The sequence below is a fragment of the Rhizopus delemar genome, genomic scaffold, assembly GCF_000149305.1.
Source record: "Rhizopus delemar RA 99-880 supercont3.1 genomic scaffold, whole genome shotgun sequence".
Taxonomy (NCBI): Eukaryota; Fungi; Mucoromycota; class Mucoromycetes; order Mucorales; family Rhizopodaceae; genus Rhizopus; species Rhizopus delemar.
This window is the reverse complement of record NW_027137827.1, coordinates 1,213,987-1,233,614: the sequence shown is the minus strand read 5'-3', so window position 1 is coordinate 1,233,614 and position 19,628 is coordinate 1,213,987. Positions and strand designations below refer to the sequence as shown.

Below are 19,628 nucleotides of genomic sequence, written 5' to 3'. Positions count from 1 at the left end.
TTTACTCTATGGCCTATCCTTTGTACGATTCCCCATGAACTGGATTATTATTTTCATGATGAATGCCCTCCTCCTCCTGTTGATCCTGGTGCCAAGCTGTTGAATTGGTTATCCAAGTAATAGTGTGAGTCTTTCTGGTACTTGATTGGGTTTGTATTAAATTTGTGTTTCTTTATACTTTTCCTTTCTTCCTCCTCTTATATTTATTCATATTTCAAATAATTTGCTCTTTTCTTTTTCCTTTTCTTTCCCTTTTTCCCTTCTTGTCCCCTAAGAAGGTTTTTATTCTCTTACATTTATAACTGGCTCGGGCAAAATTGCACACTTCGTTGCTACATGCTCATTGCCATAAAACTTTAAAAAAAAAAAAAAAAAAAATAATAAACTCAGAATTTAATAGTAAAAAGGACGGCGTAGAGGACGACGTCCATTGAGCTCAAAAATAAAATGGTGAAGCCTTCGAATTGTTCAGTCAAGCTATTTATTATATCGTCCGCAAATATCTGAGGGTCGTTGTCAAGTAGCTTAGTAATGTACTCGTTATTCTCAGTTGTAAGTGAGCTTTTTGGACCACTGTTTTTTTCATTATTTTTATACGGCACTCCTTCCGTTTCTATAAATGTGCCACCAATTCAGTGCAGTACGATACTTCGCGTTGAGTTCTCTTGCAACTTTAGCCACTAAAACACACTCTTGCGGTTGCTCAAGCATACGGTCGATAAACGATTCTCTGGTCGTATCACTATAAATACTGTATAACTTGGTTGATTTAGTCAAATTACTAGATTTCAACGGCTTCGTAACTGATGGTTCACCAGTAGCTTTTTCGGAGCGTTTAGCACTCAAGTAAGTTATTGTTTCAAGAACTATATTGGGATCGTCAATTTGTGTTAAAAAATCTTCCACTGGATCGTAAACTTTTCCTCCGTGTTCATTGAAAAGGTTTTCTTGTCCATCTTTATAAAAGAATGTAATTATTGTTATGTTACATTTTTATAAAAAAGCCAAAAACATCGGCTAATTTTAGTTACCAACTTGTGCCAAAAGTAATTTGTTTAAACGTTATATTTTATTAAAGGTCCAATTGAGCGCTAAAAATAAAACAAATAAGTGTCCGCCCGAACCAGATCAATCCGTTTGGAGGTGTGATGTTTAGAAAAAACCCCTTCGGGTTCAAGGGTAAAAAATGAGAAAGGAAAGTAGGATGCATAAAGAGACATACGAAGTTAGTTGAATTGTTTCAGCCATTCAATTAATTTTTGGCCATGAGGTGTCTTGCACGGGATGGTTGTATAGTGTTGTAGTTGATCTAATTCATGGAGGATAGAACATATAACGGGCCATCGACAGGTCCAGGACAAAGCAATGCTAGAAGGAACAAATGTGCGTGTCGGAAGCATATTCAAAAGGAAGGATATAGGGTCAGCTATTGTTTCAGGCATACAGAGACGGCGATGCATATTGAGGCAGCTGATGGCGTGACGTCTTGATAGATTGTTGTTGGGTTGGTAAGGGCAGGGTTTGGGAGCACCACCTGGCAACCAACCAAGGCGCCATCGTATACATCGACTTCTTTCTTCATGAGTCATTGGTAGCCACAAGATAGGCTCGAGAGTCATTATTGGTCGACAGCTGGATAGTAGTCTGGAGTTCTTACCTTGGATCTGTTTTTCAAGGTTAGAGTGGAGGAATTTCTTTTTTATTGCTCTAAAGCCTCGGGTATCTAAGTCGGCTATTGTCGGCGGCATCAATTTCCACAGAGCAGTTTTTGATAGTTTATACCATTGATGACCTCTGGTGTACTGTATATGTGGCATTAAGCGATACAGCAGTGTGTCCTCAGGTAAAGATAATGTACGAAAGAGGAATTGGGCTTGCAAGATAGCTACTCTTTCTCTCATTGTGGGTACCAAAAGTAATTTAACCTTGTGACATTTATTTGTTAAAATCCGATCAATTTTTTTTTGACTTTCGGCCAATTATTTTTTAGAAAACGCCAATTCCCATAAGCCTGACTATATGACTATTGTAACGTAAAGCTGAGCACCAACAAGAGCAATAAAAGGTGATGTCCAGTGCACATTTCATTTATAGTTGTGTTACCTATTTCATTTTATGCTAAAAAAAGAAAAAACTTTGCCACATGAAGATTTGTATGGTTTATACATGTTTTTTTTTTTTTTTTTTTTTTTTGCGTCATCTTCTTGAAATATGAGAACCCAACTCTCTCTGTTGAACTTCTTGTTGAATCAGGGGTAAGAATTCCAAGCCAAAATATTGTTATATGACGTTAATATACTGTGCCATCTAGGTCATGGAATACACGCTGCACTGGATGTGTCTTGTATTTCCTTTAGAGCAATGTCCATCCAAATTGCAAAACAGGTAATTTATGAAAATTTCAGAAGCATGATGCGAGCGAACAAAATATCGTTTATGAAATCCCAAGTACCCTTGAACTTATGTTATAAATATAATACAAACAGAAATATCTACGCGCAATTGAATTGAAAAAAAAAAAAAAAAAAATAGAAGTAACGAAAGTAACGGAAGTAACGGAAGTAACGAAAGTGTTTTGCCAAATATGAAATAGAAGACAAAAACTACAAAAAGACGATAGTTGTGAAACTAAAGATTATATATGACTTTATTAATAAAAAATATTGGGGGTATTTATACTTTTTGAATGTCTGGGTCTTTACCGCTATTTCAATTGATCGGTTAAAAGAATGATATGGAATATAAGGAAGGATAGTGGATAATCAATAGCCGCTGTCTACTTGACGAATCAAGGGACAATGAAGTAATTAAACTATTGATCTAACGATAATTATAGAATAGGATTGAACTGCCGTTGTTGTAATCAGGTTCCGATATAGTCTTTTAGAACGCTGGTAGGACAACAGGGCAAGATTGACTATTGCAGAATTCTCACGTTTATTAATAGAGATCTGGTTAGACTATAATTCTGTAGTATCCAAGTTTATCCATGAATGTTCACTTTATTAGTTGTGTGGATACAACAGAAAGTAACGAAAGTAACGGAAGTAACGAAAGTAACGAAAGTAACGGAAGTAACGAAAGCCACGCAAATAATAGAGGTCACGCAAGTAACGAAAGTAACGGAAGTAACGGAAGTAACGAAAGTAACGGAAGTAACGAAAGTAACGAAAGTAACGGAAGTAACGAAAGCCACGCAAATAATAGAGGTCACGCAAGTAACGAAAGTAACGGAAGTAACGGAAGTAACGAAAGTAACGGAAGTAACGAAAGTAACGAAAGTAACGGAAGTAACGAAAGCCACGCAAATAATAGAGGTCACGCAAGTAACGAAAGTAACGAAAGTAACGGAAGTAACGAAAGTAACGGATGTAACAATCACTCATTGAAGTTGTTTTTTTTTTGGCTCAGACAACATGATTTTGGTTAGAAATCGGACTTCTTTCCGCTTTCCAACACTTTCTATACTTTTTTCCTTTTTTGGCAAGCGAAACCAAGACTTCTATTATTAATCTAAAACTACATTTCGAAACCACAACCTTTGACAATTATAATGGGACCCCTTCGAGGCGCCTACAACAAAGCAGTAGACCCTGCTCTAACCGACGAGCAGCTGTCTGAGCTTGACATTCATTTTACTGCATTCCGAAAAAACATAACATGTCCTGCATGTTTTCAAAACACCACTTCCCCCGCCATGGTTCCTCACCCAAGGAACCATATCAACCACAATTTACTTGCACCTCCTGTCATAGAGCTGTTAAGTCTTTTGAAATGTACTCCCTTGTTCACTGCAAGGCACAGGCAACTCAACCTGCACCAGATACGGATAAAATCGATATCCCTGACGAGGCACCCACCTCCAGCCACAACCAACAAGACTACATACAACCACTATGTCAAACCGTCGAACGTTTGACATCCGAACTTTTACAAGCCCGTCTCGAAATCAAAATTCTACAAGCACGACTTGACCATTTACCTCCCACCCCACCTGATCATCTATCATCACAGAATTTCCCCACTCTTCAGGAATCCCAAACCCGCTCTACTGCCTTTCTCGACGCACCATGGAACAACCCTGCTAAACTTCAGGCAATAAAACAACCTTCATTGCAACAACGTGAACAGCGCCGTCAACAACGAGAAGCTGCTGCTGCTCGATTTTTCAACCTCCCTCGCCAAATCAAGGTTTTACATACCTGTACATCCCCACGAAGGCCCACATCCCTGTTGGAACTCTGCGAACTACGTTCCGAAAACTTGGAGTTAATAACGCTCGCCTCCTAGACATCCATTATCCAGCTCGCAACACAGCAGCTATCCTGATACACAATGATTATAAAGAGGAATTCACCACCATCCTCAAACATCGCAATGTTTCCTTAAAAAACGACTTTAACCCTTCTAGTGGTGACATCCTTGCAGATCCCAAATACTCTCACCTTACTCCTAGCGAACGTGACATTATTGCTTCCGAAATACAGCAAACACGCCTTGAACGTGCACTACAGCACATTCGCCCACCGGTCAAATTTGCCGTTGCTCGCCTCTTCTTGGAAAAACAATGGATCTCCAAGTCTGCCTTCGACGCTCTCTCTACCGAACGCACTCAACCTCAAATAGCATCTATCTTCAAACAAAACACGGCGCCAGCCACACAAGCTACTTTCTTCACCAACACCGACACTGACAACGATTCAATTATGAGATATCAGAGAGACGACCCCATACAGAACCTTTCCAGTTCTGGTGCTACCACATCACCTCGCCTTTAAATAAATGAGTTCTTTACGAATCTCTTTATTTAATGCCACTGGCCTTCCCAAACAGGCTATTTCACATATACTTCAACTATCTCAAGACTCTGATCTGCTCTTTATTACGGAAACATGGCTCCTTTCTCCAAATCGGTATCCAACTACCTGGTCTCAATATCACACGTATGTCATGCCCACTAGTTCTTACCACTCCCATCGCGGTACTCTTGGGCTGGCTCTGTTGGTTAATCTGCAATGCAACTTACCTATCTACCACATTTCACATGACCATCCTTTATTGGCTAAGTATTCCTTGTCAATTATTCTGTCCTCAAAAATACTAATCCACTGTCTCTATTTACCACTTTATTTAGAAACTGAAGATGTATCACAAATACTAGATTTATTACCATTGCACATATCCAATACTACTACTACCATTATTTATGGGCGGCACTAGGACAAATGCTACGGGGCATCGACTTCTAAATTGGATTACTGCTAACAATCTTATATTGTGGAACGAGCGACTTGCCTATGGGGAACCTACTTCTTGCACGTTCCTAGGCACAAGTATCATTGATTTCTTTTTCAGCAACTGTGAATTTACCATGCCGACCCTTACTATTCGTGACGATCTGTCCCTTAACTCAAATCACAAATTCATGACCCTGTCTTTCCACCTACCTGACTATCCAACCGGTCTTCCGCCACCTCAGCGCATCACATGGAACGTTGGGAAACTTAAACATCCAGAAACTAGGAAAAAATATAAGGAAGTGTTTGGACAGAACTTATCTCTAATAGTACCACCCCATTCATCAATTTCCTTTCCTGATAGATCTGCAGCTTGTCAGTACATTTATACTGTTCACGATGATCTCTGTAAAACTATCATTTTCACTCTGGATTCTGTCTGTGCTCGACGAACAACTCAAACAGATGACTATTTAAAAGACTTTTGGACACCTGAAATGACAACTGCATTCAAACGGAAGGAATATCTGTACAAAAAATGGCAAAAAGCACGAGATCTTAATTGTCTTCGCTACTGGGAACAGCATCAAGAAGCACAGGCAGCACTGAGACGGTTAGTAAGTAACAGACGCAGGGAAACATGGTGACTTTTCTGCCAGCGATTAGCACAAGGTGACTACACAAAGGCGATTGCGAAGTTCAGTAAAATCCGTAAAAACCGGAAAATCAAAGCATCCTTCTCTACTACTGAGGCCCCCCAGCATTCGGCCGATGTAATGGCACGACACTGTCATGTTTTGACATGTCAATAAGATACAGTCTTATCATTCTAAGCTAAATCTTTACAAATGAGTTTGAATAAGAATAGATCCTGATAATTGCCAACTGCTTTGAACAGCCAAGTCTCACTTTCATAACAGTTCATTATTATCAGTTTATAAAATCTTTCTTATACATGTCAAATCATATCGGTCGTAACTATCCTTTGTCATTTAATCTCAGGTCTTGCTCAACTAATATAAATAGCCTTGGAATCTTTCTTGAATAGAAGTATTCGACTTTAGAACTATTGTTCGTTCTCGTTAATTCTTCTTTGTCTATTTTAAATACTTAAAACACTTCAGACACCTTGAACAAATTTTCTCTGGGGATCTACTACCCTCTCGCTCTACATCTCCCACACACTGGGCACAACCTTTCTATGTCAGTACTTGTCCTATTGATATTGATAGCATCAATGCAGCGATTAAACAACTCCCGAGGCAAAAAGCACCTGGTATCGACCACATTGCTATTGAAATGCTTTCACCCTTAACCAAAATATTGACATCTGTATTGCTCTATCTGTTCCGACTGTGCTGGCAATGGTCATTGATTTATCCAAGAATAAAAAGGAACAAGAGAGGACGAGACTCGATAAAGAGATTGTTTTATTTAATAAGAAAATTGTACTCTATTTATACTTTTCATACACGGATAATATTTACAATTCATAGCATATTGAATACTAGGAAGGAAAAGATTCCACTCGTCTTTCTTGCCTTGTAATCTTTTAGCAAGAGCTCGTTTGGCTATTCCAACAAACGATTCGTTAGTCGAATTACCCAATGGGTTATAAGGCAGTGAAAGTCTATGGTCAATACCACAGGTTTCCATTAATGAATTAAATATTTCATTAGTGAATTCTGTACCGTTATCTGAACTAAGCTTTTTGGACCAACCAAAAGTGCAAAAGATATCTCTAAGTTCATTAGCTATGGATACTGCAGTTTTATCCATTAATGGTCTTAGAATTGTAAATCTTGTAAAAAGATCAACTAGAACTAAAATGAAATTGTGTCCTTCTGTTGATGTAACGTTCAGGGTACCGAGGTCAATACAGACGTGATCAAAAGGACCATCTGGTAGAATACTACGGGGAGGGTGATACCCGTGTTTGCCAATATTAAATTGTTGACATTCAGGACAATTGGATACTAGCTGCAATGCATCTTTTTTGATATTAATCCAGTGCAAATTATCATTGTGGATTGTCTTTACAATAGCATCAGCCCCAAAGTGTCCAAGTAAATGTGCCTTTAGTAGTAGGTTATGACGTTCCTCTTCTGGTGGTGTCATGTAGTCTACTAGTTGTACAGCTCTTTGTTTTATGTTTGTACTGTTTTCTGTAGTACGTTTGTTCTGTGACTTGGTATTTTTATTTTTTATGGAAAGTTGCTGAGGATTACTATCTCCCCCCAGTCTTTTTTCCGTATCGTCTGAAAAAAGACGAGAAAGTGAATCCGGCAACACATTTTCAATTCCTGGACGATGGATTACTCTGAATGTATAGTTGAAAATAGTTTCGAACCAATTCAGCATCATGGGATTAGGAATGCTTTGTGTGCCAAGATAGACCAAACTTTTATGATCAGTATACAGCGTGAAATGAGATCCATACAACCACTTGTGAAATCTTTCAAAAAGATAACAGATGGCTAACAACTCCCGTTTAGTTGTCGAGTAGTTCATTTCTGACTTTGACAGTGCTCTTGCTGCGAATCCAATATAGCGAGTTTTATCGTCAATAATTTGATAAAGTACACCGCCAATTCCTGTGTTGCTAGCATCAGTAGCTAGCTGTAATTCATGATGCATGTCAGGTATAGACAGCACAGGAGCATTAGATAAGGCTGTCTGTATATTTCGAAAAGCCTGTAGATATTTGTCAGTCCAAATGTGTTCCAATGAACCTTCGTTACGTAGTTTACCTAACGGTGCAGTCATTGTAGAGAAATTTGGGAGATGACTTCGAAAATAATTAGCGAGGCCTAGAAAGCGTTGAATATCTTTTCCAGTCTTTGGTATTAGCCACGCTAAAGCGTTTGCAACTTTTCTGCTATCCAGTGAGAGACTATTGTGGCTAATAGTGAAGCCCAGGATGTTTACAGAAGTTTGCATAAAATGACATTTATCAACGTTAAGAATGAATTTAGCTGATGTAAGTCGTTCGATGACAGTAGTTATGCATTTGATATGTTCCTCAATATCGGGTCCAGTACCGATAGTTAAATCATCAATGAAACATGTTACGTATGGCAAGTCATGTAAGAGAGTAGTTAGCACACGTTGGAAGTGATTTGGTATGGGGGTCAAACCGAATGGTGCTCTACAGAATTGATATTGTTGACCGTTAAATGTGAAAGCTGTGAGTGCTCTATGCTCTTCAGCTAGAGGTAGACGATGAAAAGCTTGTTTGAGGTCAAGTACTGTGAATAGCGTTGCAGCACTCATTTTTTGATGCAACTCAGCTATCAATGGTAATTGAAAGCGGTCGGTACGATCTTTAATGAGTATTGCATTGATATGTCTGGGGTCTATACACACCCGTATATCGTCACTATAATTACCATTAGCATCCTTCTTACGTACAGTCAACAAAGGAGAGTTAAATGCAGTATTAGGAGGGGCTATTTCAATCACACCATCTGCTAACCATTTATCAACCTGTTCTTGTACTTTAGGCTGTATTGACAGTGCAATAGGATACTGTCGTCTATAAGTCGTTTTACCTGGTTCAGTTTCCAAGCGAACTATCGCTTCAGGTAGAGGACATGCAGATGTGCTAGGGATCTTAGCATTAGCGCTCAAATATGGCTGTAATGCGTTCATAAGTTGTTCACGCTGTTGGTGAGTACCAGCGGGTGACTTGTTAGGTTTGATAGGTGAAGGGTCTATTGGATCAGGTATTGCAGAGATATTAGGACTATCCCACGTAACAGCTAAACCTGTCAAGTTAACATTTAACTTAGGCATAAGATCTGTACCAATACAAATAGGTATATCCTTATCGAACTTAAAAATTTCAAATTTATGCAAGACATTGATTCCATTATAAAATACTTTTATTTGATCTGTAATAGCAGTTCTAGGTACCAAGGCATCCAAACTAGCTAATTGTAATTTTCCTGAAACAGGAAAAGTTCTAACGTTTATAATTTTTGCTAGGTCAGGAGAGATCGTAGAAGTATTACACCCAGTATCAACCAAAGCCCAAGTGCAGACATTTTCTATAGTGATGGGTACAAAAAAGGAATCAGTACGTTTGTTATTAAAACTGTGAAGTTTTGTATTAAACGGTTGCAACTTACATAATGATGAGTAGTAGTGGATGTCCTTGACGGCTTCATCGTCAAGATCCTGTTCTTCATCGTGATCTTGTTGGTTGGCAGGGTTGTACTTAGAAGCTTTTGTACCCATTGGTACGTCTTCACTGCCAGTCAACTGAAGTGAGCGAAATGCTCTGGTTATGGTAGGTGCAGTAGAGGAGGAGGAGGCAGAACCAGCGGAAAGAGGTTGATTCCTTTTAGGGCAAACATTTAAATGCTCCCTAGTAAAAGGAGCGTTGCACTTAAAGCAACGCTTACTAAACGTCTCTTTGTTCATGCTGCCAGTTATACCCAGTTCCTGAGCCTTCTTACAACGATCAGTTGTGTGGTTGCACTTTCCATGGATAACACAAGTCCTTCCATCCGTACGGTGGTTTCTTTTATGAATACCACTGGGAGGGTTCAACCCGTTGACTTGAGAGGGTTGGTTATTGAACTTTCTGGTTGACGTATTGGGCAAGGTCTGTTGTTTCGTATGAAACTTTCTTGCGATACTTGAAAGGAGGTTGATATCATTTTTTGCCTCCTGGTCCAGACTGACGGTGGCCATATTGACATGATTTTGGAGGCTGCCAAGAAGGGAGTTCACGAACAAGATAGCCAAAAAAAATCATCAGCTACGGGTGTGGCTTCACGCTTGAGCTTCAAGAAGCGGTCAGTGTATTTTTCCACAGATTCATCAGGTTGCATGCTGATGGTTAACAGCTCTCTTGAGGCGTGAGCTTGAGCCTCAGTGGACTCGATGCCGTATTTCAAGGTTAATTGCTCCTTGAATGTGGCCCAAGATAAGTTCTTCTTTACCCGTAATTCATCATACCATGAACGCTGGGGATGGGTAAGTGAGAAAGGGATGAGGCGCTGCCAATGCACCTGTACATCCAAACGATACGCAAAGAGGATGTCCTCAAAACGTCGGATACACTCAGCAATGTCTTTATAGACAGGCAAGGCCGAGTTCTCCACATTACCAGTATATTGAAACAAAGGTAAGTTTTGAGGGACTACCGTGGGTTGACTGTTAGAACCGTTAATGGCAGAGCCATTGGTCTGTATAGCCAAGTTATTAGCCAGTTTTGCTTGCAGGTCCAACAATGAGGCCAAGATGGTGGACTTGGTGGTGTATTCACAAGAAAGGTTAGCCAGTTGCTTTCCAGTAAGCTCTTGACTAGTAATAGCCGCAGCAACTTGCTCAACCTGTTTCGTCAAAGTCTGAATGGTAGCCGTTAAATTACGACCACCTAAGACCTGAGAAGGTGGTGCTGCGCCACTGATCTTGACACCAGCAAGTGGGGAAATGGGTGCCCCGGCTTCTACTTCTTCCATCTCTATGTCTTCTGTATTAGAAATGGGCGAACCATGACTAGAGAGTTCCACCCCATTAACCATGGTAGATTTTTCAAGTCGAGGACCAATGAAAGCAGGATCACTTTCAGAAAAAAGAATTTCTTCGTTGGAAGCCAAAAGATTAGAGTTGATAGACATGTTTGAGAATAGTGTAGTAATAATAGAGTAAAGAGAATTCGTCAAAAAAACAATATTATCCGTGTATGAAAAGTATAAATAGAGTACAATTTTCTTATTAAATAAAACAATCTCTTTATCGAGTCTCGTCCTCTCTTGTTCCTTTTTATTCTTGGATAAATCAGTCATATACACCACTCACATGGTGTGTGGCTCAAGTCATCCCAATTCATAAAAAAGGCTCTGTTTCCGATCCTAGCAATTTTCATCCGATCAGTCTGACGTCCACTTTCCGCAAAATCTTGAAGTGTTTGTACTCCACTCTAGAAGGGGAGAGCCCAGATCTCGATATTGCCCAAGGTGGATTTCGCAGTTCCCGAAGTACCTTAGACCAGACCCTCTGCCTTGTTGAAACCTGCTCCATTCTGCGCCGAAAACACAAAACCACTCCTACTTTGGCGTTTCTAGACATTAAATCCGCCTATGATACGGTTGATCGTGAGCATATCTGGAACACTCTACAACCAACGGCTTCCCCAGAGCTTCTTGGTCTTCTTCGAAATCTATTTGACGACGTTCATATCGAAGTTATTGTCTCCAATGCTAGTTCTTATCGATTCTCACCGACTACCGGGGTTCTTCAAGTCTCCATCTTGTCACCGTTCTTATATTCTCTCTACATTAATGAGTTGCCCTCTCTCCTCCGTAGCCAAGCCCTTGATGCAGTTCCCACTACCAATGTTTGCCAGTTCACCAAATCTATTGATTGCCTCTTGTATGCTGATGACATTGTCCTTATTGCTTGATCTTCCTGATCTTGAGGTATTACTACAACATTGTGAAGCGCACAGCTAACGCCTAGTCTACCGTTAGAACCCTAGCAAATGTGCTATCCTTGCACCTGGGTCTGATACACGCTCGTACTCTCTCTACGGCACTGTCCTTCCTCGTCAGACTTCACTCTCCCACTTGGGTATCCCTATAAGTCCTGGTGGTTATTTGAATACCAATGAACTGGTTCAAAACAATATTAATAAGGCTCTTCAGACAATGAACCAGATGTCAGCCATCGGCGTCAATCATAAAGGCTTTAACCAACTTCTTTCAGTTCGCTTTTACACCCTAATAGTGCGCTCTCAACTAGAATATGGTCTCGCCATTAGTGCCGTGTCCTCCTCCAATATAACCAAGTTCGAAACCTGTCAAACTCAGTGCATTCGACGTATCTTCGGCGGTGGCTCACGCTCATCAACCAAAATTATGCTACATTTAACTAATCAACCGACAATGAAGGAACGTGTGCATCGATTACAAGCTAAATTTCTTTTCAGATCCATCAATGCGCCTGAAGATACTCTTCTCTCTCAGCTCTTGGCATACTTGCGCACTTATGCTAGTCTCTCCCAGTGGTACAAGATCTCCAAGACACCTCTGTGGCAACGCTGCTGTGCCTCACATGAAATTGATGACCTTGACTCACGTACTTTCAATACTATCTACCATGAATACCTAAAGGACAACCTCAACGCACGCCGTAATGCTACCAACTCTCTACTGCTATCTGCCTGTCGGTCTAAGCTTGGTATTGATCCCATCCTTTGATTACGCATGACCCCCGCTGAACGCAGTCGACTGATACGCTGGCCCCTCGGCTGGCTCCCCGGTGGTGTTCCCATACCTTTCATTTACCATCCAAATGTGAAGTTCACCCGATCGCATGCTATCTGGTGTCTGCATATGCATCGTCGTTTACAAATGCCCACAACTGAACCTGACCCGCTGTCTTTCGTCTTGAACAAGCTACCAACTCAACGCAAAAAGCGTGGTCCCTCTGCCAACATCGATCCATCATCTTTTGCTGCCTGGACAGTTCGATGGCCTTCCATTTGTCAGATTCTGTTTGAACTTGATTACTTGCATCATGGAAAGATCCCTCCTGAAACCCCCCCCCCCTCTTGGGGTCAAGCTTGTCAAGTGGCTGTGCAACAATTAATCTAGTATCTGATGATACATCTTCTTTTTCCTCTTCCCTTCTTCGTCTTTTTCCCTTTTTGCCTATGAAAAAGGTTTTTAGTTCTATCTTTTTTTTTATCTAATCCGGGCAATTCAATCCCAGAAGTGATTATGTGCTCAATTGGGTTATTTAAATTTAAAATAAAAATATTCTTTAATCAATTAGAAATCGATAAATGTTTTATTTAAAATTGATGAATCAGCATGAAAAGTATACAGAGAGGGGAATTCAAATTGCACGATGGGAAATCAAATTAAAGTGTGTGACGATGGAAGGCCATCTTCAATGTTGCATGGGATGCAAACCTATCAAACAAGCCTTCCTTGATGCCTTCTTCAAAACACGTTGTCCATTTCATTTTGCCTTTGTATTGTTTCATGAATTTCTCCACAAACAATAGATCCTTGGTTTTGGTGATGTGAATTGGTGTGACACAACCGGATTCTTCCTCCGTACAGCGTCGTTTAAAGTTGGCTGCGAAGCTAATACCATCCTGTGCATACTTTGCGATGCGTTTTCGAGAGGCTGTATCGTTAGAACTGTTATTTTTAATAATTTTCTCGTATTGGGCTATAGCCGCATCGCAGAAGGATTCGATTTCAGTATCCTGAATTACTTTATCGTTCGATTTCTCGGCAAAAATTTGATGAGCAATTGTGTAAATGCGCTGAAGTGTTGGATCCATATATTCATCCAAAGCGATAATATGCTTTTGTTGCTGCGTCAAAAAGTGAACTAGTGCAATCATTTTTGCCATTGGTATTTGGAGATGCGATGCAATGGAGTCAGAGTTGTAGATGCGAACTTGTTTTGCCCAAAGTGGACTGGAAAGCACGTAGTATGGCTCGTTGTCGCGCTTAACGAAATTTTCCTCACGAAACTGTTTATTTGAGAATCCATCGGTATTGACAACTAAAAGAATTGGGAGAGTGTTTTTCTGATCAAATACATTTAATGAGTATCGCATTGATCGTACGATGAACTCATGCGACACCTTTTTCTGAATTTCAACTATAACCGGCGCAAGATTCTTGGTGGCGTCATTAGGATAGTACGTTATATCAGCTTTTCTGTTATCGTTGTATTCAGTTGGCCCGTTATGATAAGCAGAACCACAAATACCATCACCGATAATGGTGCTGATTATAATATTTTTCATCTCGTCTGTTCGGAGCAAAGATTTACTGCAAGCATCACTTCCCGGTACGACTGGTAAGGACAAGGTATACAGTTCATCAGAGGCTACTTGGTTGTCTGGAGTATGGTCGCGTGTTAAAGTTGACATTGTAACTGAATAATCAGGGATAAAGTTTTAATATGTAAACAGAAATATTGATAAGTTATAAGATGATAATATGATAAAATAATAAAAATAATACCTGCTATACAAATGTTATGCGATTTCAAATAAAAAGAAAACAAATAAAAGGAAGAAGTCACAATGACCAATGGACCAAAGAGAGAAAAAAATCATTTCCCTTTCAAAAAGGCAGCAACTTGAAAAAGTCTAGGTCAGGGTAGCTCAGTGACAGATGATTGGCCCGTTACTTCCGTTACTTTTATTACTTGTTTACTTAAACATGACAATATAAAAATAAGGCATATGATTGCTTAATCTCTTTTTATTTAAGATCAGCGAAAACAGTAATAAAATTAAATAATTTTCTATCTTATCTCCTTTGATCGTCTTTGAGCAGAATAGTAAAGAAAGTAAAGGGAGAAGGGAGGGTGGGAAATCATATGTCTTATTTTTATATTGTCATGTCTAAGTAAACAATTCAAGTGACGAAATAAATTCTACTAGAATTGATTGAGACATTCCAATATAAAAATAAGACATATGATTGTTAATCCAGAGAAAATCTTATTAAGCGTATTCATCATCATCGAAAACCATGTCTCCAGGAGGCACTAAAGTATTGGTGAAGTCAAATGTCGATAGGTGTTCGCGCCGATAATGGTGTTCAAATGTCTGAGACGAAGACCAGTTGCCCATAGTTACGATATCCTCTTTTGGAATGCCAGCTTGGAGAGCTAGAGAGGACGCGATAGAACGTAGAGAGACTCGAGATTCCGTTGTAGAGAATCTGAGGAGACGACGAAGCCAGCCTTGAATGGTACGTACACTAATCGGCGATCCAGCATGGTGAGAATTAATAAAGAGACGGTTTGGTGCAGTTGATGCACGACGAGTACAGAAAGCCGTGAACACGGAAATAGGACACAAGGTAGCTTGAGAATGTGCCCTGACCAAGAAGGACTTGATAATTGATCGACGCTTTCGTTTTTCTTTGGGGCAGTGGACTTCAAAATATATTGTTTGAGCAGTAGGATTCAAAGAAACAGAGTTAAAGGGAATTCGATGAAGGACCGAAGGCCGTAAGAAACAAGTAACACCGAGAAGAAAAGCCAGCTTACCCTGAATAGTCGCCATAGAACAAGTGTTATGGTCAATTTATTATAGGTAGTTAAAAGTTAGTTATAAGCTAATAGTTGGTAAATGTTGACGGACAGGAGGAGCTGCACGTAACAGAGAAGTAATGAATTCGTTAACAGTATCATTTAATCGTAAACGATTTGGATCTTGGTGGAGATGAGTGATACCAGAACGGAACGGTTGAATGGTTGATACTGCATACGAATGGTAGGTTGACATATCATCCAGAAAGTTTACCAAGTCTTCTGAAGTGAAATTAGACGTCGAAATTTGATTGTCGTGAGCCCATTTAAGAAAGAGTGTTTGACCCCGTTTATATGACCTATTGTTGGAGGACGTAGCGTCCAAGCGGTCGCGAAGGAGAATTGATCGCGCATTTGGATTTAGAGCCGAAAACCTGTATCTTGAGCCGAGAGCAGCCACACGGATAGCTTCCACTTGTCGTTGGTCATGGACCAAGGAGCCAGAGGAGAAGGCAGCAGAATGGAAGTCTGATCGAGGAGAAGAGGTGGTCGGCAACTGAGACTCTGCAATGTCGGGAATCATAGGGCGCTGGGCCACCAGGGTGTGATCATTGTGACCTGTGGAAGTTTCTCCTGGATGATTTTGTGGAGACAGCAATTGGTTAGGTTCCACGGTGGGTTCAGATATGGAAACTGGAACTGGGACCATAGAATCGTAAACGCGTCTACCTGCAGACTGCCCGGATCTGGGAGCCAAGAGACGTAATTTTTTAATTGTTTGGTGTTGCGATCCGCGAAGAGATCCATGTCGTTTACGCCGAAGAGGTGTTGAATTTTGGAGAAGACCTTGGGGTGAATCACCCAATGACTTTTTAGATAAGGGCGCCGTGACTCGAAATCCGCTGTTTGATTGTGAATACCCTGTACATGTTGGGATTGTATCGTGATCCCCCGACGTAGACACCATTTCCGTAGCTGAGTGGCCAACTGCATCAGTGGGAGAGAGCGGGTTCCACCCTGCTTGTTGATGTAGCTCATGGACGTCGTGTTGTCGGTCCGAATTAAAATCTTCATGTTGGTGAGGTGAGGAAAGGTTTTGAGTGCAAGAAAAGCTGCCGCGAGCTCCCTCTAATTGATCGACATTTATGATTTGAGGTGGTTCCAATGCCCGAATGCCGTTAGAGGAGGATGACTCGGTTGTTCCAAGCTGCATCTCCAACCAGAGTTGCTGGCGTCGACAAATATCGTCTGTTGAGGCGTTTGTGGTAAAATGCTCTTGCCATTCCATAGTTGTAAATTGGTCGTCCACCATTTCAATTCCTTGAGGCAATCGGGGGATAGTTGTTGTAATATGTCCCAATCGCGGTCTGAGCGGACTGCTTGATTCTTCATCCGTAACAAATGCTGTGTGTAAAGTCGAGCTTGTTGTAGAACAGTAACTGATTGTAGTTGACATTAATAAATATAAGTCTTAATACAAGATCATGATTAAAATAAAATATATGTTTATTTAAATAAGATCATACAATCAATTCCAATCAAACATATTCTTTTAGAATATGTATTGTATTCATGAGAGTTCTTTGATAAGAAGAAGTATCAACTAAAATAACAAAATCCAATCCAATGTCAGGAATATTGCTAATCTTTCACGTAATTGAAATAACGCGTAAAATAACGCTATTCAAATCAGCGAGGAATTCCTCGAATAAAAGGTAATCTATGACAGACATACAAAAGAACAAATGAAAAGTTTTCATAATCATAATTAGAGATAACACTTGCTAAAGTACCTGAAGATTAGAAGAACGATCACAATAGAAGATATCAAACCACTCACTCAATAAGATATAAATATCTACCTTGAATTAGAATAGTTTTTACTTTAACTTAAAAACTGAAATAAAGATCAGTCTCAAAAAGTATTCAAACTGTTTCTTGATCTTTGTTTCCACCTTCTTTTTTATTATATTAACCATTATACAACAGAGCTGATACCAGAGCGAAGGTTGCAGCTTATATCCGCATCGTCAAACTGTAAATGGTCCGTGCTGATTGAATAGGATTCTTCAAGATTTGTTTGATGCTGCGACGAATATCTCGAATCTTTTTGCCCAGCAGTTGTGCAGTCATTGTGTTTGCATCCAATGAGTAACCTAGGTGTTCTAACGTTTGAGTAGAGATGAGGGTTGACTTTTTGGAGTTGATGATCCAACCCAATGATTGAAGTTTTCGTACTACCCGATTCGTCTGTTGTTGAGCTTCGAATTGGCTGTCCGCAATCAGAATCCAGTCGTCTAGGTACGCACTCAGTCGAATGTTCTGTTCCCTGGCCCATTCCAAAATCGGCTTGGTGATTTTTGTAAACAACCAAGGCACGAGAGACAGGCCGAACGGGGTGGTGGTGAATTGATAGGTCTGGTGATTCCAATGAAAACGTAGAAATCTTCGCGATGCTGAGTGGACGGGGATATGTAGAAAGGCATCAGATAAGTCGATAGACGTTAGCCAATTGTGAGGTTTGATCAATTTGGTTACTTCCTGAATAGTTTCCATTTTGAAGTGAGGTGCATCTAGATATTAGTTGAGTTTTTTTAGGTTGAAGACAGGTCTGTGGCCCCCATTGCGTTTGGGAATCACAAACATGTTGCTGTAGAACCCCGGTGTGGTCGAAATTTGGTAGTGAGAGACGGTCTCTATCGCTCCTTTTTGTAAGAGAGAGGAGATTTCTTGTTGTAGAGGGTGTTGTTGCTCCTTGTCGTGGGTGATGATGGGTTTTGGCGCTGTAGTGAGAGGAGGAGAAGAATGGAATTGAATTTGAAAACCGGTTTGAATGATTTGCAGCAGCCAGTTGGGTACCGAAAGCGTGGTCCATTCGGTAGAGAACCGGCTAAGCCGAACTCCTACCAGTGTTGACAGGGAATCTATTGTTGTTGATTGTTGCGAAAGGGGTTGGTGCTTCTGTCGTTGTTGTTGCTGCGGTTGTTGTGGCTGTTGGGTTTGAATTGGAAGTTGGATTGTTGGTTGTAACCGCCCTGCTGCGAGGACGGACCTGATCGAAAAAACTGATTGGGTGGAGTATGGTTGAAGGAAGACCTCTGTTGAAACTGTGGTTGTTGGTTGAAGCGGGGTTTTTTATTAGCATAAGTGGCTTTGTTGTAGGTTTGAAATGCAGTAGTTTGTTGAGCAAGGGCTGCCTGGAAATCCGTCAATGACATGGTGTAGTTGTTATTGTCAGTCGAGTTGTTGGGTGAAGTGAAGCTAGGATTCATAGCTTGGAAAGCGAGGGTATTACGCATTTCATTCATCTGAGCTGAGAGGTTGAGCAATAATAAACGAGCATCGGCCAGCATTTCCAAATAACGTTGGACATTAGGATTGTGGTGGTCTCGGCTAATTTCCAGGGCAAGAACATCAAGGGGTCGAAAGATGCCCGAGATAAGATATTGTAAGCGTTTAAGTGACACATCGTGCTTTAGTTTAGCGGGAAACTTCTTTATGTTACGAGTTGCCATAGGAATAGTATCAGGAGTCTGGTACTCGGCATCCCTCATAGCTGGATAGCTGTCAATAATGTCACGACGTTCCCGCTCTTGAAGGAGTTCCGAAGAGAAGAAAGGGCAGTCTAGATGCATGACCTAACGAAGAACCTCGGAAGGTTCCCAAGTGTAAGTAAGACGAACTTCGAGAGAGTGAAGTGAGGACACAAGTTATTCGTCTGTGTTCATATCAGTTGTAATATTGGGCTCCAGAGTTGCAGAGCCAGAAGACTGTTGTTGTTGGTTGAGTAGTTGTTGAAGACGTTTGATTTTAGCGAGAAGCTGTTCAGGATGGAAATTATTGGAACTCATGTTAAGTAGGTACTGACCTGAGCGAAAAAGAAAATCAAAGGAGATAAGATAGAAAATTATTTAATTTTATTACTGTTTTCGCTGATCTTAAATAAAAGAAGATTAAGCAATCATATGCATTTTTATATTGGAGTGTCTCAATCAATTCTAGTAGAATTAATTTCGTCACTTGAATTCCATTACTTTCGTTACTTCTATGATAGCGACGACTGTGTCGTCAAAGTTGGTCCATCTACTTTCGCTCCCCACTCCACCACTATGCTAACTTTTTTTTTTTCAATTCAATTGCGCGTAGATATTTCTGTTTGTATTATATTTATAACATAAGTTCAAGGGTACTTGGGATTTCATAAACGATATTTTGTTCGCTCGCATCATGCTTCTGAAATTTTCATAAATTACCTGTTTTGCAATTTGGATGGACATTGCTCTAAAGGAAATACAAGACACATCCAGTGCAGCGTGTATTCCATGATAAACTACAGAAGCCAGACATTTATTTTTACTCTCAAATTTT

The 19,628-nt window shown here is 40.3% G+C and overlaps 13 protein-coding genes across 13 annotated transcripts; 4 read left to right on the top strand and 9 right to left on the bottom strand.

Moving 5' to 3' along the window:
• Positions 1-680: 680 nt before the first annotated feature.
• On the bottom strand, positions 681-1,901 carry RO3G_00490 (uncharacterized protein; the record flags this gene model as incomplete). Its single annotated transcript, XM_067655081.1, has 3 exons — positions 681-742; positions 783-956; positions 1,658-1,901. 3 exons carry the CDS (start codon positions 1,899-1,901, stop codon positions 681-683), a joined length of 480 nt encoding a protein of 159 aa, XP_067511182.1.
• Positions 1,902-3,005: 1,104 nt separating this feature from the next.
• On the bottom strand, positions 3,006-3,386 carry RO3G_00489 (uncharacterized protein; the record flags this gene model as incomplete). Its single annotated transcript, XM_067655080.1, has 1 exon — positions 3,006-3,386. One exon carries the CDS (start codon positions 3,384-3,386, stop codon positions 3,006-3,008), a length of 381 nt encoding a protein of 126 aa, XP_067511181.1.
• A 388-nt stretch (positions 3,387-3,774) lies between these two features.
• Positions 3,775-4,778, top strand: RO3G_00488 (uncharacterized protein; the record flags this gene model as incomplete). The annotated part of the gene is made up of 2 exons (XM_067655079.1): positions 3,775-4,268; positions 4,412-4,778. The coding sequence occupies 2 exons, from the start codon at positions 3,775-3,777 to the stop codon at positions 4,776-4,778; spliced, it is 861 nt and encodes a 286-aa protein (XP_067511180.1).
• Positions 4,779-5,425: 647 nt separating this feature from the next.
• On the top strand, positions 5,426-6,281 carry RO3G_00487 (uncharacterized protein; the record flags this gene model as incomplete). Its single annotated transcript, XM_067655078.1, has 2 exons — positions 5,426-5,854; positions 6,264-6,281. 2 exons carry the CDS (start codon positions 5,426-5,428, stop codon positions 6,279-6,281), a joined length of 447 nt encoding a protein of 148 aa, XP_067511179.1.
• A 390-nt stretch (positions 6,282-6,671) lies between these two features.
• Positions 6,672-9,662, bottom strand: RO3G_00486 (uncharacterized protein; the record flags this gene model as incomplete). The annotated part of the gene is made up of 2 exons (XM_067655077.1): positions 6,672-8,527; positions 8,627-9,662. The coding sequence occupies 2 exons, from the start codon at positions 9,660-9,662 to the stop codon at positions 6,672-6,674; spliced, it is 2,892 nt and encodes a 963-aa protein (XP_067511178.1).
• A 308-nt stretch (positions 9,663-9,970) lies between these two features.
• RO3G_00485 (uncharacterized protein) lies at positions 9,971-10,867 on the bottom strand (the record flags this gene model as incomplete). The annotated part of the gene is made up of 1 exon (XM_067655076.1): positions 9,971-10,867. The coding sequence occupies one exon, from the start codon at positions 10,865-10,867 to the stop codon at positions 9,971-9,973; it is 897 nt and encodes a 298-aa protein (XP_067511177.1).
• A 717-nt stretch (positions 10,868-11,584) lies between these two features.
• On the top strand, positions 11,585-12,448 carry RO3G_00484 (uncharacterized protein; the record flags this gene model as incomplete). The annotated part of the gene is made up of 2 exons (XM_067655075.1): positions 11,585-11,668; positions 11,720-12,448. 2 exons carry the CDS (start codon positions 11,585-11,587, stop codon positions 12,446-12,448), a joined length of 813 nt encoding a protein of 270 aa, XP_067511176.1.
• Positions 12,449-12,454: 6 nt separating this feature from the next.
• RO3G_00483 (uncharacterized protein) lies at positions 12,455-12,844 on the top strand (the record flags this gene model as incomplete). Its single annotated transcript, XM_067655074.1, has 1 exon — positions 12,455-12,844. The coding sequence occupies one exon, from the start codon at positions 12,455-12,457 to the stop codon at positions 12,842-12,844; it is 390 nt and encodes a 129-aa protein (XP_067511175.1).
• A 269-nt stretch (positions 12,845-13,113) lies between these two features.
• RO3G_00482 (uncharacterized protein) lies at positions 13,114-14,145 on the bottom strand (the record flags this gene model as incomplete). Its single annotated transcript, XM_067655073.1, has 1 exon — positions 13,114-14,145. The coding sequence occupies one exon, from the start codon at positions 14,143-14,145 to the stop codon at positions 13,114-13,116; it is 1,032 nt and encodes a 343-aa protein (XP_067511174.1).
• Positions 14,146-14,727: 582 nt separating this feature from the next.
• RO3G_00481 (uncharacterized protein) lies at positions 14,728-15,969 on the bottom strand (the record flags this gene model as incomplete). The annotated part of the gene is made up of 3 exons (XM_067655072.1): positions 14,728-15,279; positions 15,435-15,491; positions 15,535-15,969. 3 exons carry the CDS (start codon positions 15,967-15,969, stop codon positions 14,728-14,730), a joined length of 1,044 nt encoding a protein of 347 aa, XP_067511173.1.
• A 1,307-nt stretch (positions 15,970-17,276) lies between these two features.
• Positions 17,277-17,393, bottom strand: RO3G_00480 (uncharacterized protein; the record flags this gene model as incomplete). Its single annotated transcript, XM_067655071.1, has 1 exon — positions 17,277-17,393. One exon carries the CDS (start codon positions 17,391-17,393, stop codon positions 17,277-17,279), a length of 117 nt encoding a protein of 38 aa, XP_067511172.1.
• A 791-nt stretch (positions 17,394-18,184) lies between these two features.
• On the bottom strand, positions 18,185-18,559 carry RO3G_00479 (uncharacterized protein; the record flags this gene model as incomplete). The annotated part of the gene is made up of 1 exon (XM_067655070.1): positions 18,185-18,559. The coding sequence occupies one exon, from the start codon at positions 18,557-18,559 to the stop codon at positions 18,185-18,187; it is 375 nt and encodes a 124-aa protein (XP_067511171.1).
• A 411-nt stretch (positions 18,560-18,970) lies between these two features.
• On the bottom strand, positions 18,971-19,111 carry RO3G_00478 (uncharacterized protein; the record flags this gene model as incomplete). The annotated part of the gene is made up of 1 exon (XM_067655069.1): positions 18,971-19,111. One exon carries the CDS (start codon positions 19,109-19,111, stop codon positions 18,971-18,973), a length of 141 nt encoding a protein of 46 aa, XP_067511170.1.
• Positions 19,112-19,628: the final 517 nt, after the last annotated feature.